The sequence below is a fragment of the Metarhizium robertsii genome (assembly GCF_000187425.2).
Source record: "Metarhizium robertsii ARSEF 23 chromosome Unknown MAA_Scf_13, whole genome shotgun sequence".
Taxonomy (NCBI): Eukaryota; Fungi; Ascomycota; class Sordariomycetes; order Hypocreales; family Clavicipitaceae; genus Metarhizium; species Metarhizium robertsii.
In genome coordinates, this window is record NW_011942153.1 from 317,385 (window position 1) to 336,356 (window position 18,972).

Consider the following 18,972-nt stretch of genomic DNA (forward strand, 5'->3'; position numbering starts at 1 on the left):
GCCTAGATTATTGCCAGTTTATAGAGGGTTATGAAAAGGGAAGACGATCAAAGGGCGGATAGTGCATGCTTTACTCTTACGTAGTATTATTTTAACGGCTCAAGAACCAGGCTGTTGGAACGTGACCGTCTGTATTGGCTATTAAGAGCTGCATCTCTGCAACACCACCTACATGTACCGCAACTCGTCCAGCCACGGGACTGACCATTGAGCCTGGCACGCCTCTTCACCCGCCGTGGTTCTGCGAGGAAGGGCCATTATTGAGTTTCATCTCGACTGAGGTGGTAATGGCTTCCTTTGAGGAGAGAGCATGTAGGGGTGGCCGGTACTATAAAGTTTAAGCACCAACGAATAACTGATGCTCCCCATTTCAAAAGCCTGCTAAATCTATAATAACGAAATGATCGAGCTTCCTCTAAGCCGTGGACCGATAAGGCTTCCAAGGGCTAACGCCAGGGTCTAATTACTACAGGACGTATTAGCGTTGACGAAGAATCAGGTTGTGAAAACTTCTTATCGCCTTTACTTCTTAGATACGCGTGCGACATATCCCTTTGGTTCTCAAGAATAATCACTTATGGACCAAGATAATGGGTAGCTGTACGTAGGATATTTGATCTTCTGATATTTAGGCCGGGATAAGCCTTTAGTAAAGTCGACTTTAACGGGAGAAGTGCTATTTTTACGGCCTAAATAGCCGGGGATACGGAGCTGGTATTACATACCCTCACCCTTCCCGGCAGTAATTCCACTTTGGAGCTAATATCAGCGAGGAATAATTCAAGCAGACATAACACACGAAAAGTCCCTTCCAGTTTATAACAAAAACTATATCTGATTCTTCATCTACAGATCTTAGAACTTTTGAGACAAAGTTATTGTGGCTTGGTAAACGCACAATTAAGGTACACCGCGGGCTGTCGTTAGGTACATGGAGCTCCGATCAAAGGCCTTTCCAACTCAGCTAAGACGGACGAACAGATAGCTGGGAAACTGCAAGCATCCCGTGTTCCGTCGTAAATACGGCCGCAAAACACAGCAGCCTCTCCAAACTAAATCTAAAGAAGAGTCCGCAGAATTCAAGAGGCGCCGCTCCCTGCTGACTTTGGGGGGAACTGTTCTGGCTTTGAGTAGCTTTAACAGTAAGTAGAGCATTACGTATTTTAATTCGTGCAGTTTTACGACGTTAGCTTCTCATGTATTGTCGTCACGAGGAATTCCGAACTAATATACAACGCATTTTAGTATCAGTAGTATATTATTTAAGTATCGAAATACTATACACTATGTGCGGTAAAAGTCTACTAAGAGCTTTATGATTTTCTCGGAGCTATGTATGACTCCATGGAGCTCTTTTAACTTTGAGAGCCAAGATTCCAAGCCCAGTCTGCAGGCTTAATATCGGCTTTCCAAAAAGTAAACCACGAGTCGTGAGTTTTGCGAGCCTGGGCGGTGACGGTAGTTCCAGCGCATTGCAGGGTTAATGTTATATCTAGGAGACGCAACGTGTTAGCAAGAGCAATGCGAAGAGATCAAGGAATGAGTTACATGCCTTGGAGCTTGAGTTCGTCCGTGCCCACGCCCCCGTTGTCCACACGATCGGCAAGTCTCACGTAATCGATATCGCCAGGAGTAACTGGGCTCTTGTCAAACGCATCTTCAAGGTTGATCTCCTTTGTCATCTTGTCCCCCTTGTCAGGCGATGCCTTGAGCAGATAGTGAGGCTGTCCACCGTCCCATTTCGAGCTGTGCCCGATTTCGAGGAACAGTCGATCGTCGGTCCCGGCCCAATCGATATTGGCTAGCTGTACATTGACTGTCAGGTTTCCGATGGCGCAGCCTTTATACCAAGAGTCGGGAGCAATGTAGGGCTGAGACTCGGTCCGAATATCTAGCCATTGTAGTTGAGAGCGGCAGCATTCCTCTTCGGTCTGAACGGATTTTGCACAGCAACCTCGAATGTAAAGCCACTCGTCTGGCGGAGCAACGGGAGATTGAAGACTGGGCGTGCATTTGACAGGTTCCCGGCCCTGTTCACACTCATTCTCGGGCTTCTTTCCCGACGAGTCGCAACGAAAGGACTTGACTTGGTCGTTGAATGATTCCAGCTTCTTGTCGCTGAAGAGATCGACGCCTGGAAAAGAAGTCTCAAAATCGTCGCCATTGCAACCGTGTTGACTACACGAATTCATCAGCCTGCCGTGTTTTCAACTACATGCAATCTCAATATTGGGTCGCTGGGGGATCAAGAGACAAAGTACCGGTAGAATTTGCAGGCCCCTGCGTCTTTTTCTGGTCGAATCGAAGTCGCTCTGCTATCCCATGGTTCAGGAAGGTTGGCTTTGCATAAAAGCGTTAGCAGACACAACGGTTCCGACTATTTGCAGCCCCCCGGACACATCAACGTACCGCAATCCCCGTTGGAAACCGGAAATCGTCTACACGACGGGCTGAAACGATCGCTTTCGCAAACGTGGACACCGGATATTTCCCGGGATTCAGTCGGCGGTCTTTCGATTTGAGTCTCCTCCCCGGCGCCGGCACCTTCGCAGCGGAAGGAGCTGATCATATGGTTGAAGTGGCCGTCACTGAATTCGCCCAAGTTATCGTTACCCGGATACGCAACTTCGAAGGCGTCGGCAACACAACCATAGTCCCTGCGGCCGTCTTAGTCTCGGTCGAGATGCTTCCAGCTCCCTGGGAATATGTAGGTCTTACCTGAAGAATTTGCAAACGCCAGCGGCAACATTCGGACGCACCCTAGAGGCCTTGTCATTCCATTCAGAAGGAAGAGGAACTGTGGCATCCCGCACTTAGTAAACACGAGCTTGGCAACTACCTGCGAAGGAGCGAGGAGATGGGACATACCACACTTTTCGGCCGGCGCTTCCAGGTCAGTGCATTGCCCACCGGAGCTTGGACTGTCGCAAATCTTGACGGTGGGCTTTTCATCATCTATCTTGGCCTTTGCCACAGCAGCGAGCCTGGCACAGCTATCATAGCCCGGGTTTCCTGGCGTCTGTTTAGTATCTGTACGCATTTCCACTCCAAAAGTGCCACGTACCAGTCTCCTCGCGGGCAGTGAGCTGGCCTCCTGGGATGGACCTCTTGAGCTCGTCATGTCGCCTGAAGGATACGATGATCGCCGCCGCCGCTAGGGCACACTGAGCCGAGCTCGCAGCACCTTGGGCGATCGTTGCCCGCAAATGGTCCGGAATGCGGATGGGAGACCAGTCAATTGTCCTCAGCGCCGTCGTCTCTGCCTGGGAATGGTGATTGCTGATGAAAGCCCTCAGATGTTCCGTCGCAGACTGGCCCACGAAAGCCTCCCACGCTCCATGACGCCCTTCCACTGGAAGTTGAAGTCCTGCAAGCTGTGGCTGGGCACCACTGGGGTACGTTGCGTCAGGATGGAAATCGGGATTCCGCGTGAACGGGCCCATCTCACTGACGGGATCGTCTGCGCTCAAAATTCGGTTCACGTCGGCAGTAGTAATGCGATACCAGCCCATAATTTGGTTCCATGGAATTCCCTGTACAACGGCATGCTCGTGCTGCCACGGAAAGGGAGCGATGTTCTCCAGAGACAAGTTGACGTCCACCATGGCCCAGTTAGTGCGAATGCGATATAGGAAACCGGGCTCGTGGGCGTGTTCCGGTGAAGGTCGAACGGCAAAGTTGATGGCAGCCTGGAGCGACGAAGTGGTCGAAACATACTGAGTGTGCTCTCTAGTTCCGCCATTGACATGCGCGTAGAGGCTGCTACCTGCTTCGAGCTGCTCGGCGGTTAGACCACCGAGTTGAAAGCCTCGCGCCCATATGCCGCCCTCTCGTCGAACGTCGTCGGGAGTTCTGCCCGTTTCGCCTCGCCAGACAAATCCCAGCGTCGACGGAACTGGCGTGCTTGATGTTCCGCCTCCGGCTGGCGAGGGTGCTCCCTGAGCAAGCCCAAGGAGCAGAAAAAAAGGAGTGGCCAACAGCATGGCGAGCAAGAGATTAAGAAAGGCTTTCTTAATTTTGAAAGATGGCAACTGTGAAATGGAAAGCTTGGTGTATTTGTGAAGAAGAACGCGAGAAGGATTGTATTTATATGTGAAAAGCTCAGCCAGTCGCTGATTGACGGCGTGTTCATGTCCAAGAAGCCTCTCAGGGTTTCATACAACACCACCGTCCTCATCTCGGCCATATTACCGAGCAGTTGGGACCATCGTTTGAGAGTATGGATGCCAAGTGGTTTGAAAATGAGGCCAGATACATAAATTCCAAGGGTATATGGCATTATAGACCTGGTCTCATTTTTTTCTTGTTCGCAGAACGCCTTTCTAGGCTTTCTAGAGCGTGTCTAGTCTAGCCAATGGCAGCATCGGTTGTAGACACCCTGGATAGACAAGCTGTTTTTCTTCGGAATCCGCGCGATGCTTTGGGCGTCAGAGGCCATAGAGAAGACAGCGAGGTAATATGTGCATACTTATGAGCTAGATATCGGGGATATTGGGCCGAGTGCCGCTGTTGCTGGGTCTTTTCACTTCCATGTCACCGGTGGTCTAATCCGATGAACGATTCGTCATTGGGTGAACTCCAGGCGCACTGCCACATATCCAGGTTCAACTATATCGCCAGTGAATATGTAGCACCGAGTTTTTGCCATTGGTCCGGTGTGCTGGACATCCGTAATGGCTGCGAAGTGCTACTTGTCACCTGAACTGAGCCATCTCGTTGTAGAAGTTCAGCCTGCAGGAATATATCTGTCAAGGCTTGGGCCAAAGACATTTCCCGCAGATCGATACGTCTATCACCACTTAGAAACAAATAGAAAAGAAGTGTCGAAAATCGATGGCAGGGATGTGCCGGGGTGTCCTCAGGGCCTGGTGGAGAGAGATAACTCATAGCAGACTTGGCTGCTTTCAACGGATATCGGCGGTGTCGTCCCGACGCACCACGAGACTTCTGCCAGGCAAAATGCAGGAGTTTTTGTCACCGGGAGACGTCTGACATCAGGACGTAGCGGACTTAGTAAGCCGTTGTCGGATTCACAAAATCCCACTTGAGCTAATATCGGCATTGTGTCCGTTGGTGAGGTCGGAAGCTGACATGATTATTTCTCTTGACGTCGGGCGACGGGCGGGGAGACTTTCTCCACCAAAACTTCCCTTGTCTGTCATGGCATCAGCCTTAAAAGAGCGCGGCAGTGAATACCCCATTGGGCTCGCGAATATAGCCATCGATGGATATAGCCTCAACTACCGTCGATCCTTGCATATGGACTCCCCACCAGGAGGACGAAGATGACTACTTCCCAATTGGGGAGGATGTGGCCGTATCAACTTTATTAAGAATCACCCCATACCATGTTCCAGCTGGTTGAAAACAGCAGAGTGACGATTGGGTCCTGATCTATTAGCATATCCATCTCCGGCCTTCTTTTCCTTGCCGGCAGCGCACAGACTCGTTGAACATCGAGCCAACAAACGCCCTTGTAACTGACTCGCAACTCGGCATCTGAATATGCCTTGCCGTAATTCGGGCCCGTGCGTTGCAGATATAGATATGGACCATATGGTATTGAACCGGTCCCAACGGGCGGGGTCTCATCTCCCGTACCAGGTTGAGGGCCGGACTCCCACACAGATGAACTCTCGACTTCCGCGGAATCTTCATTGCTCTAGTTACCGTGGGCTTAGCATGGACGCAGCTCAGCCTGCCGTCAAGGCCATCGCCACTATTACAGCTGGGTCAACTGGTATCGCGGCGGCCGGGAACCATCTCATCCGTAAATGTCTCACAACATTATGGCATTGGCAGATTTGCTGCAGATATCTTCTATCAGAACACATTTTGTCGAAGCCAACCGTCTTCGAACAACGAACCTGTCACGATAGTTGCTTTTTCAGAGCTCATATCGGCCCGGGTTGAGGGCCCCAGCAGGGGTCCTCAGGGGCTCCATCAGGGTCAACTATAAAAGGGGCACGCCTAATCTGTACAGGATTTTTCACCAATCAAGGTTAACCATGAATAGATTCAACATGTTATTGAGGTCCTAAAAAGCCTCCCAAAATATCTTCCTTTTCACTGTGCAAAATACCCTATTTGTTTCTACAGAAGCAACCCCGGCGGAATATGAGACACGGATTCAGATCGCCGGTGGCAGATTCTTTGACTTTCACAAGCACGATTCATCACGACATGGAGTCCATACCACAATCTACCGTCTTCTGCTGGTGATACGTTGCTTCCGGATGCAGGACTCGTTCTTGGGTATTCGAGAGACTACGCAAACGAGGTTCCGACGTAGAGTGGAAACGATTTCACCAGCTGAGTTGGCCAGCCGTTGCCGAGTACATGAACGAACTATATTCTTGGTGTAAGCAAGCCACGGCTGAGGACGCCGGTAGCTATCTTGGCCCGCTTGTCTGGGGGGAAAGAGAAGAGTGGTTAACATTGAATGATTTACCTAGTCAAGATATATAACTGTTGTTCTAGGCGGACGCGATCTGGCGCAAGAGGCCCAAAACTTACGTCTGCTATTCTCGAAACTATTCCCACAACGCGCGAGACTTGGAATACCCAAGACAACACGTAGGGGACAAGTCCATTCACAACGCCTACTCATCCGCGTTTTGACCGCTTATCCATTGGATCAGTAGTAGCCACATGCGGAGTCCGAAGCCGATTTATACTGGTGAAACACAGAAGCAACATCCGCGAATATCGAGTCATGCATCGCGATTCACGACACGGAAGTCTATGAGGACCGATGCACATAAAGCTGTAGCCACCATTGTCTGGCTCCACTAAAACTTCAACACATGCAATAAATGCATGTAATAGGAGCGTATTCTACCAATAATCAAATAGAGTACATGCATGGCAAGTTGTACGGTTTTTTTTGAAACTAAACCACGAGTCCTTGATCTCTGAACATATCTGTCAACATGAACCAGCCCCTCGTTGCTATCGCCGCATCAAAGAGGCCCCAACTTGGTACGTTTGACACAGAAAAAAGGCATGAAGAGAATTGGAGGTGGCATGATCCAGAGGCTCGCCCTCTTGGCCTGTTTTACCTAGATTAGCATGCGAGGATCTCGTTCCACAAAACTATTACCATTTATGTCTCAAGTTGATGAAACATACACGATCACCTACGCGTGAGGATTTAAATGAAGACACGGTTGGTTTTCACGGCATGAACACCTTGGGCCGCGTTTGCCGGTTGGCGCCCGATGAGTTTATGCAACCTAGAATCTCGGTGTATTTTGGAGCACATACAACGTTAAGCGTTTCATCCGTGATGCTCCTGCTGAATAATAAGCAGAAAACCCTCCAAACTACGAATACGAATAGGACAGAGGACCAAATTTAGGGGTGGCAGGTAATTGTAGCAGAGGAGAGGACAAGTGTCTGCTGTGAGTGTTTCGTGGAATAATTACTGATCTCTCCCCAGATAATCTGAAACCTGCGATAAATCACACTGTTTCTATTTCGTAGCTAGTCTATCCCCCACATAGGAGCCGCGCACATTAGATCCAAGAGCATAGGGTGATCGGATCGACTGCCGATCTCAATATGAACACTGGCAAGACTGTAAAGTTACACGCGCCCCAATATTGGGTAGCGTGGCCGATGCTAGTCAGTCGAGCTGGTGACTCCAGTCCGCCCAGACGTTGGCAACCCTCTTGATTCAGGAGGCTTGTGATTCCATGAGTCATGAGGAAGAGGAACAGAGTCAGCTGCACCGATGGGCATGAACTCGCACAAATAACCTGTCTGTCGATCCACTCAACTGCAGGCGCAGCAAAGTAGCTGTTGTATGGCTGTGTCATGAATCGAATAGCTCACGCAAGGGTTTGTGTAAAAGGAGGAAAACTATCTGTTTGCTGATAGTCATATATAGACGATGCATGAGCTTTGGAAGACGGGACAAAATATAGCAAGTCCACCCAAGTATGGTAAGTCCTTCATGATTCGATCTGTTAGGGGAAAGTTTAAATGAAATCTAGAATCGACCACTATGCCGAAAAGACGCGATACCGAGGCCCAGCTTACATGGTCTGGCGAAGTTTGAGTTTTATGCGCCCCTCTGAGTATAACAATGCGCATAGAGCAGACAAATCGTGGCTCTACCGATTGCTTTGAAAGTTTCAATATTAGCATATAGTATGTAAAAGCGGGGGGTTAAATGCCTGTCATTTCTTCTTATGCAAAACCTATTGTCTTCACTATCCCAAATATTGGTGTTAAATAGCCTACGTCTGGACCGTATCTGCATCCAAGCGCTCACATTAAAAAGCCCAGTGTTATCCCCTTACCACCGTATTATGGAAGACTGAATAGGCTACTAGATCATTTTTCATTATTTAAAATTTCAACGAGTTTTATTAAATTCGCCACGATGGGACATAACCTGGTCCAAGTTGTGTTGAGCTTGGCGGCCGTCAGCGCTTTATCAATCCCCCGCAGACCGTCTGCTGAGCCAATGACTTTGCCCACGATCTTTGAGCGCTCAGAGCCAAGTGAAGGATGCCTCCTGAAGCGCTCCGAATTTAACCAATATAGTACAACAGGCGGACTCCAAGCCAGCTGCGACCAATATCAGAAACAGATTATCGAAGCCTTCACGAAATGTTCTGAGAGGGCTGAGAACGTCATCAACGCCCTGGAGAGCAAAGACTTTCCCTCCAAGGACAAAACCGTCCAGGAAACCGGCCAGCCAAAACAAGACGGCAAGGAAACCCTGCAGAGGTTGCTAGAAGATTGGTTTGATGTCGGGATAAACGACACGGAGAGAATCACAGAAATAAAGAAGGAATATAAAAGTATTAAGGAAGAATGTGACAAAAAGGAAAAGACTCGTATCGGTATCCATTGTGGAGACTGCCCGAAAGATATCCTCGGACAGGCATATGGGGGTACAGGCCCGATTCGTCTCTGCAAGCTAGCCCTCCAGGAAGACAGAGAATCGACAAAAATTGGTGATATAGACCTTGGCGGCATACTCATGCACGAGATGTCCCATGCTGTCGGCAATACAAACGATACAGGGTATGGCGTGACGAGGTGTAAGAATCTTAAAACAAGGGCTGCCATACAGAATGCGGAGAGTTATATGTTGTGTGCTCTGGCTGCCACCTTGGGGGATAATACTGATCCAACCGGTGAGGGAAGAAAGGTTCCAGGCTCCCCAAGAGGAAAAGGTCCAGACTCCCTAAGATAAAAAGTTCCAGATTCTGCAGGAGAAAAAATTCCTGCCCACGATACTAGCAATCCAAACCTTCCTCTCACTCCCAACCCCACTGGTGTTATTAGCGATGGAACAAGCTCCTCCTCATCAGGCGAATTCTATCCCCCTAAGGATTCGTTATCCTCTGGAAATGCCTGTTTCCCCAGGGCTGTCTCTTCTTCTGGCGATTTCTCTTCTGGTCAGGCTCATTCTGCTTCTCTAGATTTCTCTCAGGTCGCTTCTCATCCCGAAGCCTATTCTCTTCCAAAGTCTCTCATAGTAAGGGTTTCCCTGCCCCTTCTAACAGCGATCCTGCTGCCGTTATATAACTACTAGAAACTATACCAAGTTTTATTGCTTTATTAATAAAGGCATTTTTCTCGACCAAGTACGAGACAGGCTGACAGTCCTTACGTGATCCCATGTATTATATCTGATTTTATTGGAGATTTCGAGAGATGATACCAAAGCGTGTCGGGACAGACCAGACTCAGCACATTCTGACCCTTACTGCCCGGGCCATGCCGCGTTGCACGGGGAGAATAGCTGTCAAGGGGATTGCAAAGTATTGACGTATAGATATCCAGACTGGATCGAAGACTAAAAGGGCAATTTTCCGCCGCTTTCTCGGAAACAACTAGTAGATGGCATTTGCGAGGGGAGGGGGTCTCAGTAGGCTACTTCTCACATATAAGGGAAAAGGGCTGTTACTAGTTTCGACAACTAGACTGTAATTCTAAATCCAGGGTCCTACCCGAGTATTTCGTAAAGAAAATATATATTGCACGATAGTCTCGCAACAAACTACACCGGGTATTGCCCATTAAAGTTGTCCTATTTTCTTTATATCTCAAAGTCACGAGAGACTTTCTTCGATTTTCTATCCTAATCTAAAGAGCAGTCGCTTCTCGTTGAACCCAAGATCCGTAGTTATTATTATAAAGTGGCCTAGATACCTGCAAATTACAAACAAGTTAATATCAGCACGCGAAACCTGAGAAACCTAGGACTTAGGAAAGTTGCCCAAGCTAGCAAAAAGGGAATACCACCTACACTGTTCTCCTCTTGCGGCTTTCTAGGAGAGCATAGGATTCTTCAGGAAATGCGAAGGATTATTTTTTGATAGGCTAAGGACGCCTGTAACGGTTCCCATCTGCGCCTCCGAATCTGGTCCGTCACTGCGTTATTAATCAGAGTTATGCTTGACGGCGTTGAGATCACCCAGAGCCAGTCTCACAGAAGCGGCAGATCCCGGATAAGACAAGAAGCGAAATTGGCGCAGTATTTCTGTACTTGCATTGTTTTGCAATATAATCTCAAATTACATGTCAACGCGACTGCTAACACTTGATATCAGCCATATAATACAAGTCAGACGGCAGTGTAATGACTTCATTCTCTTCACTACACACTATTATAACGACATAAGGAAGTCGGCATAGCGCCAGATAGCCTAGGCGGCAAGTAAGTCTTGTTGGTCTGGCGATTTCTCTTTCCACGTAACTTTGGTATTGTGATGGGACAAGTGTGGCAGTTCGTTGCGACATACCACTTGCCGTGACTCCGAGATATTATTAAATTTTAACTGGAAAGTGTGCCGATTTATGCCTCCAGGCCGTGATGGGAGATCGTTCGGGTATCGCAGACCTCCAGTCTGGAACGACATCAGGTAGGCCGTCGACGCTTGTAAACTATCAAGGGTCGGCCCGTGCCTCGATGGCAACGTGACTTCCGTTACCCGTGTAACAGTCACCTAACGGATTTAAATTTTTCCCACGGGTTGGTATAAATATGTTCCGAAGATGGCACCCCGAACGCAAGTTGGTTCATGCTTCTCTTTTCCTACTAGACATTGGCGTCAAGAATTTTCAATAGACAGCATCGCTTCTCCCTCTTTCCAGCCGTCAACTGGTCCCATTTGAAGCTCATATAGAAAGGTGTACGAACTGCTGAGCTACATCTGTGTCACCACCGCTTGCTCAAAAACACGATTGCTACCAATATTCCTCATTTAACACCATTGACTATATCGGCTGAAATGGCAAACTCTGCGAGGCGAATTCTGGTGAGCGTCTCGAGTAAGAGCCCCTACTGGTCCGAGGCATGGGAATCCAGCATGCAGGTGATCGAAACGGCACTTGGACTCCTCAAAGAGAGCAAGCTGGTTTGTTCCGATGGCAACCAAGACGCGAAACCGAAATTTATCGTAAAGGAGAGATGGAATGTGCGAACATTTATCGTCTTCGACATCTTTCACGACACCTACGATCCTGATACTGCGCATCTTTCAGGTCAGAATGACCTGCCAGTCATTTCAGTCTTCTTGGGCGAGAAAATCAGCATGAATGTGGCAAGCAACTTTGTGGAGAATGAAGTCAACAGAAAAGTCCAAGAAATCCACGATGCGACTGGAATCGGAAGTCGGCCTCCTTTCATCGTCGATCACATGTATGGAAACGTGCCTAGTTATCCCAACCCGCGGACTGTAATATCTCGTCCTTGAATAATGTTCTCTGTTGAGTATTGTCGCAACGAGGCAAATACACAAACTGGCATACTAGAGCCCACGATGCTTCCTGTTCCCACCTCTCGCGCCCAAGCTGTTTTCCATGACCGGCACAAGATTTGAGACAATCATCTCAGGGTGGTGTCGGAAGGCTACAAGGCCCACATGTACCGTCGACAATATTTACAGTTGAACCAGGAGCATATATTTCATGAAATCCCCTACATGGGCGAATACACCTATCCCGCACGACACGATTACACTTGGAGCATAGCGTTCGCTCCCAATGGCACATGGTGAATGGTGAGGTCTGGAAAATGTCAGTCTTGTTGTTTGATTATTTTCATAGTGCGTGCATACACTTTATTCACTTTATTGCTTCTTATCGGCGAACGTGTGACTGGTATGTGACCTAGTCAGCTAGTGGTAATGTTGAGGAATGCGAAGCAGGCACTCTAGAAATGAGAAAATCGTTTAAATCCCTCATATTACTCCCAGGTCACGTTGTCATCAAGGCACGGGCCGTACCTTGAACCTGACGATAGTTACACAAACGGCTGGAGACCTAGTCGAGGCCTTGGGCTGCCAGGCTCGCTTGCTCACTGCTGTTTGATATAAATGAGGGTCCCCATCAAGGTCTTAAGAAAACCACGTGCAGGGACCTTGACTATTAAAGCCAATGATTAGCTGAATATAACATTGTTTTAAGCCCTTAAACATAAGTCTTGTCACACTTCTCGGCAAATGGCTTTGCTTCTCTATCACAGGGAACTGGCGTTGGTTACACAAGGGCTACAGTCACGGGACCTGGTAAAGTCCCTCACCGACTTCTTGTATTGAAAGACCTCTTTGGTCAATTAGACCTTAGGGAAAGCCAAGGACCTTTAATACCAAAGACTGTTATTAGATGAATTGAGTCATATTGCTCCAAGCCTATAGCACTTCTCACATTCTCTCATCGTCGGTAGCCACCTCTTTGGAGAAGGCTCATTCCGGTCATCTTATCCACAAGGGGTGCAGGACAAAGTCAATGCGCTGTGAGAGTCGTATGGCTTTTAATAGGGCTAGTTTTATCTAATTGATAATTTGCCACACTGCCTTGTCGACGGCGATTCCCTACAGCCCTCCCTACAGCCCAGCCTACGCCACTTTTTTTGCCGCAGTCTCTTGGTCGACAACAGAAAACAAGTTATTCGTCACCCCTCTAAAATAGCCAGCGCACCGAAGTTGATAAAGTAGCCAGAACACCATCATCACGTAGGCTGTTGCCGTGGTGAGAGCAAACATGTCCAGTTCTGCGGCAGCGGCGGACGCCAGGTCCTGAACCTTGAAAAATTCATGAACTTGCTCCCTTGACACCAGCATTAATACCAAGCCAAGTCCATACGAAGCCGTCATAGTAACACGCTGAAGAGAAATAGTAGAAGAAACAATAGTATGAAGAACAGCCCATTTCTGATGTTGGACAAAATCCCTTGCCCTTGCTGTTGTAGCCGTTTTATATAACGTGAAGTAATATGGGGGAGCCAGCAACCAGAGTGTCAATTCAAAGGTTGGCCACGGGATGGGTGACAAGCCGTCGAGGTCGTGGAGGTGGTAGCGGTTTACGTGGGAATAAGCATGCTTGCTGACGAGGAACCAGTATCCAGAGAGACTGAGTATGAAAGAAAACGTGATGATGATGTAGCCGGCTGAACGGTGGAATTTTGGATACTTTTTGCGGAAGCTGTTATTGTGTTGCAGAGGCATAAGGATGCTCCATAGAATAGCTGGAGCGGCGTGCAAGCCTTTGTATATCCATGCCGGGACCGTCTTGTGCCGAAAGTCCAAGAAATGCTCTCCGGTCTAAGAGAAGGTGAGCACAATGGACGTTTCCCCTCGTTCACCCAGTAGTTGGAGTGTTGGAGAACTAACCTCTGGAAGCCGGGACGTGGTAAATAACGGGGGCTTCTGGCCAAATATTGCTGCTACCGGTGTTCCTGTAAAGGTAAATGTGGCAAAGATGATCATCAATACGCCGAGAGGAATAATAATGTTTTGGGACACGTGAAGAGGGCGTTCAAAAGCCATCTTGGTGCGTGCTGTCTACGGCTTGGTTCACGCCTGGGGAGTCGTATTCCATTAAAAGAAGAATGCTTGATTACATGATGGGTGCAATGATGTATTACTTATATGCGTGGAAGTGGTGTAGTCTTTGGAACGGTTGGTTGGGCATTACCATTTTCAAACCAGCTTGCGAATTGGTCCAAACTCTAGTAGGGAAGATCTACAAGGATCTGGAGAAACGGCTGTGCAAACAGAGCTAGGCTCAAAATACAATTAATTACCTATATTCTCCATGTGAAAATGCAGGCGTTGGGTTGAATACTAAAATAACAAGCCGGAGCTGATTACGTTGGCCACGACGAACCATTACTACAGCCACACGCGCACCGGAACGGACGATGATATAAACCGGCCTCCGCTCTGCTGCCTTTCCAGACTTCCGGTCGCTCTCGAGCTAACTCTGGTTTGGTATGTGGGGTAGCCGATCAATCCAATACCTGTGCAGGTATTAAGAAATTAAGAAACCCACGATCGCCTCAAGTGGCCAGTTCTTCAGGTCATAGCTAATGTCACACGTGGTCGCACAGGGGCTACGATCACGGGGTCTAGGGCAGAAGACCCTTACCGACTTCTTGTATTTTTAGACCTCTTTGGTCAATAAGGCCTTGACAAAAGCCAAAGACATTTGATACCAAAGACTGTTATAAAATGAATTGATCCATTGCTCCAAGCCTTGCATCCTTGTCACAGCAGAAGAAGTTGGCTGGGCCTCAGGGGAAGTATAAGCGATACAGAAGATGAAATGTTCTTGCACCGAATCTCTATACTTGTAACCAGATGTCTGCATAAAAACGTGTATAATTGCTTCAAGGCTCAACTAGATAGCTAATAGAATAGCATGTGTCATAATTGCCCGACCCACGGTGGTTCTGCCCGTTGCACTCAACAATCCCAATGTCCAAGGGGTGGCGTAGTAGTTTCCATGTATATAAATCCTCATATCAATGGTATAGTGGCCGTGTTCACATAGTCGATATTATCGCTCTGGCACTCGATGCGCGGTGCACAGGTGCCAAAGACGCGATCCCATACACGAGTCTGCTTGCCGTAATTATGGCTCTTCTTCCAGCCCGACCGGTGATGAAGATCGTGGTCCTCCAAGAGCAATTCGGCATCGAACATCTTCAACAGCCAGGTCATGGTTGATGGTGGCGACAGGGAGAGGCGAAGTCCCGAATGGCCGAGAATCTCAGTAAAGAAGATGAACATGTGGCACACCCATAATTCGTAGAAGCCCATCGGCATACCCATGGCCTTCATAGCTGCAAATGCCAGTAGGGGGCTGCCCACGATATCAAAAATCTCCTGCTCCGTGTCCGCGTACAGCGTTAACAGCGGATTAGGATGCTTTGTGAGGTGATGAGTGCGATGGAATTGCCACAGGGCATTCACCTCATGCATGAGGCGGTGGTACCAGTAAAACCAGAAATCCAGGATAACGGGATAGACGCCAATCTCGACAGGGAGCCACTTCCAATTGATATCGCTGGGCTCGTGACTGGACCGGTATGCTAGGACGATTAGGAGCAGGGAGCGGAAGGTAGTGGCCGATGTGAGTGAGAAGAAGACCTTTGCGACGCCAACATCGGGGACTCCATCTCGTGCGTGCTTATCACCATCTAGAAATCCGTACGTGATCCCCATTCGACCAAAGACGCGCACGGCGTGGATGGAGGTTAACGTCATGGCCACATTGTAGAAGAAGTAAGCAGCAACAGCGTGCATGTTGCGGCCAGTGTAGTATACGTAGGCATGATGCAGCGCAATTGGCATAAAGGCATAGAAGAGAACCCATCTGGTCAAGTGCCAGTTTGGCAGGTGAGGAACCTTTTCGCTCTTTGAATGTACCGGGGGCTTTGTGTCAAGCGAAATTGGATGAAGGCCCAGTCGATCAAGAAAATGGTGATATATAGTCCATTCTGAACGAGGAGATTGTGCCCAAGTAGACTTCATCGAGTCCTTGGGGTTGCGTTGGAATTGTGCCATGGTGATCCGATGTGCTTTTGCTGAGGCGCGTCCTGGGACATTGGCGAGGGTGACTGTGCCGCCTTAAATAAGGTCAACTGGTCGCTCGGAGAATTACAGGGCAGGCATGCCAATAAAACACCGGACCGCCGCATGGCTATGCGTCGTATTTACGTTTGTAACGCCTGTGCGGCAGTTGATCAAAGACTCAAAACAGACCGTCGACGGTACACGTAGACCCTCGGACGAATTTTACCTCCGCCCGGAGCGCTGGATAGGCAGTACCAAGGGCCAACGGTGGATACTGTCAACATGCCAGACATGGACCAGACACTTTGATCATATCTCCTAGGGGGAACCCCTTTCGCCAGCAGCGGCAAACCAACTGTGACGAGTTGCGGGGGCCAAGTTCCTCTGCCATGTTCACGGGATATCGAACTTGGCCAAGGAGTTGCCCATCGAAGCAACATGGAGGGCATTCTAGACGAGTGGGTCATTTCCATCCATGTTCCATCGGGTCTGGATGTCTGGTTACATACCACATGCAAGGTAGTGTGTAGTCTAGTCATCAATCCGAGGACAACGGAAGCACGTGCCAAAAGGCATCAATCCGTCGGGCCGTTCCCCGACGGATATGGAATATCCGCCGCCTCCGGTCACAAACAGCCTCCAAGTCCAAGGGCCGCGTCTGTATACATTAAACAAACAAGCCTACCTATTGTCTTTGTAGGGTGACATGGAAGAAGGATGAGGTCAACTGGTGTAAATAAACTTACGATACCGAGTTGATATGTTATCACGGCCATCGCGCCAAAGCTCTAGGCCCTTTACATCCGGACCCATAATCAATTAGACGTAATCCATGAAGCTAGAAAAATGTATTACCCGTTAGCGACTTAATTTTTTTTTTCTCAGCGAGGCTATAACGACTAGACTGGACAACTCCGCGGGCTGGCTTGTAAGACCACCATCACGAAAATAGTTACCTGGATTATAACCAGGTACCACGCAACAAAAACGGACTGAACGCCTAGTATATGCACCAGATAGATGCCGGCCAATAGGAGGTCAATTTGAATCGTGCTACCCTACACTTTTTACAATACAGCATTGGATCATGACGGGATACAATCAGAACATTCATCAAACCAAGCTAAGTAGGGTCCAGATGGCGTGCTCAAGAACTACTAGTACTGGCGATTTTATTTACCGCACTTCCCGTGACTTGATCATTAATCGTGATTAGCTTGTAATGTACTTAAAGACCTAAAATAATCAAGGCAATATATATAAATAATCGTAATCTTATCATAGTACTCACTCGTGGAGCCGCTCTTAACGTATGCGCAGTCTGCATAAAAGAGCACATTACGTTTAGTAAACCGAGGTTGGTAGGCAGAAGGCTTTAGTCCCCTTTAGAGCAGTGAGTAGCCACTTGTGGATTAACCACCAGCCAAACTATCAGGACTAGTCACGGCAGGCTTGAGATTCTACATGGCATTAGGGGCTATAGTTATTGCATCATCGAGGCTATGAGACTAAGACAAACAAGCTTGGTATCGGGTCCAACAGCAAGGCCGCTAAATTCAACAGCGTCAATCAGTCAAGCCCGGTGGTCGAGTCGAGCGGTTACTACGAGCAGTTTTCCTCCGGTAATAAGATAACTTCTATTCAACTACCAACGTTCTCCGTAACGAGCAGCTTCGTTTCGACAGCTTCCCCTACATACAGAGTTAGTACAAGGGCCATACAAGCAGCCTTCTACTAACGATATATGCCGCCCGATAACCTCCCCCCGAGGCCACTTTTAAATAATATTATGCTCATACGCTATTGAAAAGGCGTCCGAGTAGCCGGTTATCCAATCAGACTCGTTCACAGCGTCTCCATAGGGAGTGAGGGTGCTCAGGACAACACTGTACTGGCCGGGAGGGGCGTATGTGCCGTTAGCCATTAGACCATTCCATAGGCCGAGAGATATTCTATGGTCGCGGGTGGGCCATTTCTCGGGGAAGCCTGGGACTTGACCAATGGACTTGAAGCCAGCAAATTCGGTGGCGAGGCTATCCGGCACGCAATACTTGGACGGCTCTGGGAGTTCGGGGTTGGAAATGCTTGGGTTAACATCGGAGCAGAAGAACTTTGGGACGATGTCGAGGCGCACTCGGGAAGAGCCGATGCCCAGGTAAAGTTGGAAGAGGAGTTCTTTTACATCTTTCCCGGCATACTTCTTTTTGATGAATTTGGACGAGCCGGGCTTTTCTCCGGTTATTGGATCTCTAAAGACGAATGATTCGGTCCCGGGCTTGACGCGGTAGTACGAGCCGTTGGTTCCCGCAAAGTGACTGAGGTGTGGGAAAGGAGGGTACTCGCGAGCAGCCGAGCGGAGAGAGCCGGCGAGGCCAAGAAAGGGGATGGTTAAGACGGTAGAATCAGAGCCATTAATCGATATCCAACCAGACCAGATGGGTAAACGCACCGGGTCAAGGCCGGACGGGTCACTAGCTGACACATCAATGGTCCCCGACTCCCCCGGTTGAAGGGTGATGGAGCTTTGGCTCAGCTTTATGTCGGCTGTAGCCTGGACAGGCTCTGGATTCTTCATTGGCTCGTGATTAGTCTTGTTCCCCAGCGGCGCCCGCTTAGCAGCGTACAAGGTGGCGGCATGGATAGGGGAGAGCCGATACGTCACTTCCGACTGGGCGGTGTTAGTGATGCTGAGGCGAATCGTGCTGACTCGGTGGTCGGTATCGTTGAATGCCAAATGCGACGGCTGGACGAGAGTAGTCGCGTGAGCGGCATCCCAGGCGCTTATAAGACCGCCGCCTTGCTTGGCGACTGTGACGAGCCCAGCACCGCTTGCGTCTTGCTGCGGCTTGGCCGTCGATACAAGGCGGCTAGCCATCATGGACCAGTCCAGGTTCTTCCCAAGCGCCTCGGCGACGACGGCTGCAACTCCCGCAGCGAATGGTGCGGCAATCGATGTGCCGTTGCTGAGCTCGTATCCGCCGCCCACTTTGGGAGTTGGGACATCGAGGCCGGGGGCGCCCAGGCTAGGCTTGATATCGAGATCCCACGTTGGTCCATAGGATGACCAGTCCAGTGTATTGAAGCTTCTGGAGAAGGCGCCAACTGATATCACGCCCCGGCCTGCCGAGCAGGGTGGCGATCAACTCAA

The 18,972-nt window shown here is 49.1% G+C and overlaps 6 protein-coding genes across 6 annotated transcripts in view; 2 read left to right on the top strand and 4 right to left on the bottom strand.

The window, feature by feature from the left end:
- Window positions 1-1,544: 1,544 nt before the first annotated feature.
- Window positions 1,545-3,983, bottom strand: MAA_01356 (Heat-labile enterotoxin, A chain; the record flags this gene model as incomplete). The annotated part of the gene is made up of 6 exons (XM_007819354.2): window positions 1,545-2,178; window positions 2,262-2,340; window positions 2,410-2,657; window positions 2,719-2,797; window positions 2,869-3,012; window positions 3,065-3,983. The coding sequence occupies 6 exons, from the start codon at window positions 3,981-3,983 to the stop codon at window positions 1,545-1,547; spliced, it is 2,103 nt and encodes a 700-aa protein (XP_007817545.2).
- Window positions 3,984-8,389: 4,406 nt separating this feature from the next.
- Window positions 8,390-9,211, top strand: MAA_11678 (Extracellular membrane protein, CFEM domain protein; the record flags this gene model as incomplete). Its single annotated transcript, XM_011412593.1, has 1 exon — window positions 8,390-9,211. One exon carries the CDS (start codon window positions 8,390-8,392, stop codon window positions 9,209-9,211), a length of 822 nt encoding a protein of 273 aa, XP_011410895.1.
- Window positions 9,212-11,255: 2,044 nt separating this feature from the next.
- Window positions 11,256-11,720, top strand: MAA_01357 (uncharacterized protein; the record flags this gene model as incomplete). Its single annotated transcript, XM_007819355.1, has 1 exon — window positions 11,256-11,720. The coding sequence occupies one exon, from the start codon at window positions 11,256-11,258 to the stop codon at window positions 11,718-11,720; it is 465 nt and encodes a 154-aa protein (XP_007817546.1).
- A 1,143-nt stretch (window positions 11,721-12,863) lies between these two features.
- On the bottom strand, window positions 12,864-13,793 carry MAA_11679 (Fungal transcriptional regulatory protein; the record flags this gene model as incomplete). Its single annotated transcript, XM_011412594.1, has 2 exons — window positions 12,864-13,568; window positions 13,638-13,793. The coding sequence occupies 2 exons, from the start codon at window positions 13,791-13,793 to the stop codon at window positions 12,864-12,866; spliced, it is 861 nt and encodes a 286-aa protein (XP_011410896.1).
- A 972-nt stretch (window positions 13,794-14,765) lies between these two features.
- Window positions 14,766-15,815, bottom strand: MAA_01358 (fatty acid hydroxylase superfamily protein; the record flags this gene model as incomplete). The annotated part of the gene is made up of 1 exon (XM_007819356.1): window positions 14,766-15,815. One exon carries the CDS (start codon window positions 15,813-15,815, stop codon window positions 14,766-14,768), a length of 1,050 nt encoding a protein of 349 aa, XP_007817547.1.
- Window positions 15,816-17,601: 1,786 nt separating this feature from the next.
- MAA_01359 (Peptidase S8, subtilisin, Asp-active site protein) overlaps window positions 17,602-18,972 on the bottom strand; it is a gene marked incomplete at both ends in the record, with an annotated part of 2,507 nt that continues 1,136 nt past the window's right edge. Inside the window, one exon of the mRNA XM_007819357.1 lies at window positions 17,602-18,944. Within this exon, the coding sequence (XP_007817548.1) occupies window positions 17,602-18,944 (1,343 nt within the window). The remainder of the gene's footprint in view (window positions 18,945-18,972) is intronic.